We start from the raw sequence: 6,000 nt of genomic DNA on the forward strand, positions 1-6,000 counted from the left end.
AACATTAAGCTTTACTGATTGAGCATCTGTTATATTGTTGCATCAGAGTCCTCTGTGGGACACCAATTCTCACTATAGGACACCAATTTGTATAGATTCTGGTAAGTACCTGAGTTTCACAGTGGAAGGTGCCTGGGAAAATGTCACTTGAGTGGGAATAGGGAGCAAGTCCATCACTTCTATTGTAACTTTGCTACTGTCTTGATTCAACTAAGTGGAAGGAATTGAAGCCTTCTTTCAAATCTGATTCTTTGCTAGTCTCTAACAGTCTTATACATTCAGGATACGAGGTGAGGTTTGATCTAAACATTTTGGCACTTGATACAATAGTCTACCAACCTGCAAAGTAAGCACTGTAAAATGAAACATACAAAAAGGATAGAAAAAGACTAACCAATCCATAGGATAGAATAGCGATTTATTGGCACATATATTTTTACCAAAAAAGTACAGTGGAAAGCTTTATAAGTCGCCATCAAACTTCTTCTACATATTCTCTGGGACAATGGTTTAATTTGATACCCTAATGTCTTAAAGAAAAAGTTCTCTTTGTTTGTATTTTAAACAATAAAAGCCTCCATATAAAACCATGTACTGTTGAAATGGCAGAGTTGTTTTAATGTATTTGCCAGTCTCACCCTTGACTGCCCACAAGGACTTGCAAAGCTATGCTGGATAAGTGTCACTAATTTTGCCTCATTTGTTTGCACCAGAGTGAAATAAGCATATCCATGTTTGATTTTTGAGAACAAGGCAAAATGGAAGCAAAATTCAAAGGTCCATTCATCTGCAGTTCCACTGAATCTGTGTTGCTATATCAATAAATTGTCCTACCAGGAAACTCCTTTTGAAGCAGAACCTTCTAAGCAATGAATTACTTATTAGATTTATATAGCAATGGCTTGATTATTTCTCCTGCAGCTTGTTAATTGTAACATTCATCTAAATCCTTAAGCAGCACAAGAAGCTTCAAACATGACACTTGCAAGTCTTGTATTCAAATAGGTTATTTAAGTAAAATCAATTAGCATCTATGGAGTGTTTATGTGCTTTACACTGTCCTTTAATTTCTATAAATAGTGAATTGTGACACATATAATATCAGGGCACTGGGAAGTTTTGACAACATTAGGACAGTTATAGTAAAAGGAATTTACTAACTTACCTACTGCCCTTTTCAATAGAGATATAGTAACAAATCAGACCACTTTAACTTAAGCATCTGCAGCATTCCAGTTGTGCACTAAGACTGTTGTGACGATCCATAACACGTTAATTTTATTCCAAATTTTCTGCCTTGTCGAGTTCAAAATCAATTGTAATCATTCAATTGATTTTGAATGGTAATTACTGGTGACAGAATGGTTGCAATGGCTGAAGTGTGAAACTGTGTGGGAAATCAGTCAAGGACTAAGTTCAACCTTAAATACCTTATAATGTGTGGAAAATGGGAGTCCACATTATCTTTTTAATAACCCAGAAGAAGTAGAAGTATTGTTGAATAAGTAGAATGACCATTCATAAAGCTCTGGCCATCAAAAAGCTCTCAAAATTAAGTGAGTGCTCCAGTAGTGCAGGTAAGCTAGAGCAGAGAAGTGAAAACAAAGTGCAAAGAAGTGGAAGTAAAAACAAAAAGAACAATTTAGAAAGAGGAGCTCGGCCTTTATATGTAAGGTTAAATATGATGTTTTCTGAAAAGAAATTATGGTATCGGATGCTACAGACTGAGGACCTGTGACTGTGGCTGTGATTCATTGAGAGTCAAATTTACAATTTCTGAGTTGGAAATGTGTGATGCCCTTTGGTTTTCACTCTGGGTATTTTTCTCAGATTCAGTGGTTGGAATTTAATATAAGAAACTTCTATTTGTATGTCAGGAGTCGGCACACGCCTAGTTACAATTAAAATTTAAAGGACCAGTAGTGGGCTTAGATGTGCAATTACATGGCAGGGGTGGCTATTGGTAGATCCCACTGTCAGATGGGAATGCAACAGGTATTAGCAGGCTATATAAGAGCCTCGTAATATACAGTGAAATTCTGCTTCACCGTCATAATTTTGCTGTTCACCTCCACTCTGTTAATACTTTATTCAGTTTTTAATTGCAGTATTTTGCCACCCTCACTAACTACTATGTCCCTATTATTTCCCCCACACCAAGAAAATCATATCGGAGCTACTTCAACTGCACATATATCTGAGCAAAATATCCACCGTTGCCTCAATGCAGATTCTCCTGCAAGTCCTCTTTCCCACAGATCTGAACAGAAGACCCTTCTCCCTGATTGAGGCAACATGGACAGATATTGAAGATGACTTTAGCCACCACTGGGTCTCATGAAGATCTGACATCTGATGCAGGACACAAGTCAACAACCTGCTCCAGTCCACCAGGGTAGATGGCATGGTCTCACAATACCAAATCGTTGCTTGTAAGGTCATCGAGTAATGTATCTTTGAGTGGATAGGTAGGTCAGGCAGGTAAATATGAGAATAGCCTCTATATTGCAAGATACTTGAAGCAAAATGACAGTTCAGCTTTTGTGAGTGCATGGATCCAATGTACTACTAACAGCTCCGTATGTGTGATAGATATGTGTGCAGTCAAGGGAGCTAAATGTAATCTCACTGCATCTGCAAGTTGTCATCAGGAGAGGCAGGCTCACAACTCAAGGGAGAGGTCAGGGACCACAAGTGGATTGTCTGACCTAAACTTGCTCACCCATGGAGGAAGGGGCATTGCAAATTGCACATTGCAAAAGAGGATGGCTGAGTGATTACAGACAGCCAGGATGGATTACAAATAGCCAGGCATGTTTAAAAGACATTTGGTTAAGTTCATGAACAGGAAAGGTTGGGAGGGATATGGACCAAATGCAGGCAGGTGGGACTAGTTTAGTTTGGGAACATGGAGTGGACTTTTTGGACTCGAGGGTCTGTTTCCATGCTGTATGACTCTGAGAGTGTGAATATATCCAATCTGATGCTGGCATGTGGATACACAAGTGGCATGCAAGGAAATGTTAAACACTCAGATTGTGCTGATCCTTAATGTGATTATTTTTGCTTTCCACTACAGATCTTTACAATCCCAAGTCCAGGCCACATCCATGTCAAGAGCCTGAAGATTCTACTTCTGGGGACCGTGACATCACTGACCCAGAACACGCATCTTCACCTGCCTCTTGTCAACCTCCACCAGTGCAATTACACCCACACAGACTGCAGGGCCTTCATGTTTAGATTTGGGAACGAAGTTTGGTGAGCACATTGCAGTATCCAAACAGCCAAGAGAAACTGTGACAAGTGAGGTCCCTGATGCTTGAAGGACTGCTGAGCCCTCACCTTAATCATATCCTGCCTCAGTTTTGTCTGTTCTAAGGAAAGCAAAAAAAAACAGTTTATCTCATCTTCATCGTTGAAATGCTCCAGCCCAGGAAGCATCCTGGTGAATTTCCTCTGCACGCTTTCTAATGTAATGACATCCTTCCCTTAGTATAGTGCGTAAAATCTGTACACAGTATTCCAGCTGTGGCCTAAATAACGTCTCATATAGCTCTAGGTTAGGTTCTATAAGTTTCTCCCTGTCTGTGTTGTCCAGGAACCTCATTATTTTGAAAACTTCTATCAGGTCTCCTCTCGGCCATCTTCCCTCCAAGAAAAGCCATCTCAATCTGTCCAATCAATTCCCATAACCAAAGTTGCTCATCCCTGCAACCATTCTTGTCAATCTATCCTGCACTCTTTCTCCATTGTGTTTACATCCTTCCTATAGTGTGGCACTCAAAACTGTATGCAACACACCACCTAAGGTCTAACAGATGTCTTATAGAAGTTCAGCATCGCCTCCTTGTTTTTGTACTCTTTACCCTTTAATAAAGTCAGACTTTATTAATTATTTATTAACTGCTCTCTCCACTTGTTCTGCTACTTTCAATGATCTGTGCTTGTATATACCCAGGTCCCTTTAGAATTGTACCCCTTATTTTGTTTTGTCTGTTAATGTTCTTCCTCCAAAAATGTATCACTTCACATTTGTCTGCATTGAACAGCGTCTGCCTCTTGTCAGCCTGCTTCACCTACTGGTCTATGTTCTTTTGAATTCTACGTTGTTGTCCTCACAGTTTACAATGTTTCCAAATTTCATATCATGCATAAACTTTGAAATTGTTTCCTGTGCACAAAGATCAAGATCACTAAAATGTATCAGGAAAAACAAGGGTCCCAATGCCAACCCTGGCAAATTCCACTACAAACATTCTTCCAACTCAAAAAAATTATCCATGTTTGTATCCACTAACCACTACTCTGTTTCTTATCGCTCATCAATGTGGGTACATAATTAACTGCTATTCATTTTATTTAATAAGCTCTACCCTTTCTCACAATTTGTTGTGTGGTACTGCCTCCAACACCTCTGGAAGTTCCCGTACAGTACATAACAGAATTACCCTCATCAATCCTTCAACTTCTTCAAAAAAAAACCTCCAAATTAGTGAAACATGATTTACCCTTTAGAAATCCATGCTGGCACATTCTAATCAGCCTACCTTTTTCCATATGACCACTAATTCCATCCAAAATAAGTGTTTCTAGGCCACTGAAGTTAAACTGTTGGTATGTGCTTGCCGGCTTTGTCCTTAGAACCTCTTTGAGCAAGTGCATTATATTTGCAATTCTTCAGTCTTCTGATACCTTGGCTGAGTCTAGGGAAGACTGAAACACTATAGTCAGTTCCACTCTCACTTCCTTCAGTATCCTTGAATCTCATTGGTCCAATTTAAGATACAACAATCTATCCAACGCTTCCTTCTTGTCAATTTTGAATCCTACTAGAAACAGAGTTTCCTCCTCTCACTTGGCCTGGCTTGCATCTATCTCCTTGGGAAAGACAGAAGCAAAGAATTCATTTAATACACCAGACATGCTCCTGCCTCCATGAGTAATTTCCATTTGGTCACTAATCAGCCCTACTCCTTTTCTATTTTTATGCCTATAGAAGACTTTGGGATTTATGTTGATTGCCAGTCTTTTCTCAAAATTCCTCTTTGCAAGTCTAAATTGTTTTCTCACCTTCCTTACAAATTTTCTGGATTTTCATGGTCCTCAGTCATGTTTTCTACCTGTCACCTGTCATAAATACACTTTTTTTCTTCTTTATTTTCTGTCTCCTTTGTCATCCAAAGACCTCTAGATTTGTTTGTCCTACATTTCCTTTTTGAGGGAATATACCTTTAGTGGTTCTTTGAAGATGCCACATGCTCAGTTAGTTTTTCCCACCATTCTCTTATTCCAGATTATCTGGCCCAGCTCTGATCTTGCCCCATTGAAATCAGTTTACCACAAACTGATTTTTTTTTTTACTTTGCATTGACCATTGTCTTTCCCCATCATCATCCTAAACTTTATGATACAATGATCAGTGTCTTCTAAATGTTCCTCCACTGACAGTTGTTCTGCTTGGTCCACCTCATTTCCAAAATAAAGGTGCAACAGTCCAACGTTTCTTGTTGGACTAGACACATATTGCTGTAGAAAATTCTCCTAAATACAATGTAGGTACACTTTCCCCTTGCTGCCGCTTACAGAACTAATATGCCACTTTAATTTGGGTAATTATAGATCCCCCTTAAAATTTAGAAGTCATGCAACACCAGTTTACAGAGATAGTAGGAACTGCAGATGCTGGAGAATCTGAGATAACAAGGTGTAGAGCTGGATGAACTCCGCAGGCCAAGCAGCATCAGAGGAGCAGGAAAGCTGACGTTTCGGGTCTAGACCCTTCTTCAAAAATGGGGGAGGTGAAGGCGGTTCTGAAATAAATAGGGAGAGAGGAGGAGGCGGATAGAAGATGGATAGAGGAGAAGATATGTAGAGAGGAGACAGACGGGTCAAAGAGGCGGAGATGGAACCAGTAAAGGTGAGTGTAGGTGGGGAGTTAGGGAGGGGATAGGTCAGTTCAGGGAGGACGGACAGGTCAAGGGGGCGGGATGAGGCTAG

The 6,000-nt window shown here is 39.8% G+C and overlaps 1 protein-coding gene across 2 annotated transcripts in view; it reads left to right on the forward strand.

Annotated features, from left to right (window-relative positions):
- The window catches only part of stx18 (syntaxin 18), a 153,000-nt gene that overhangs the window by 92,004 nt on the left and 54,996 nt on the right, over positions 1-6,000 (forward strand). Inside the window, exon 2 of one of the 2 annotated variants that reach the window (XM_048595769.1) lies at positions 3,080-3,261. The exons of the other annotated variant lie outside the window; for it this stretch is intronic. Within the exon in view, the coding sequence (XP_048451726.1) occupies positions 3,236-3,261 (26 nt within the window). The 5' untranslated portion in view covers positions 3,080-3,235. The remainder of the gene's footprint in view (positions 1-3,079; positions 3,262-6,000) is intronic. 2 annotated transcript variants of the gene reach the window in all.

This window comes from Rhincodon typus, chromosome 1 (assembly GCF_021869965.1).
Source record: "Rhincodon typus isolate 14 chromosome 1, sRhiTyp1.1, whole genome shotgun sequence".
Lineage (NCBI taxonomy): Eukaryota > Metazoa > Chordata > Chondrichthyes > Orectolobiformes > Rhincodontidae > Rhincodon > Rhincodon typus.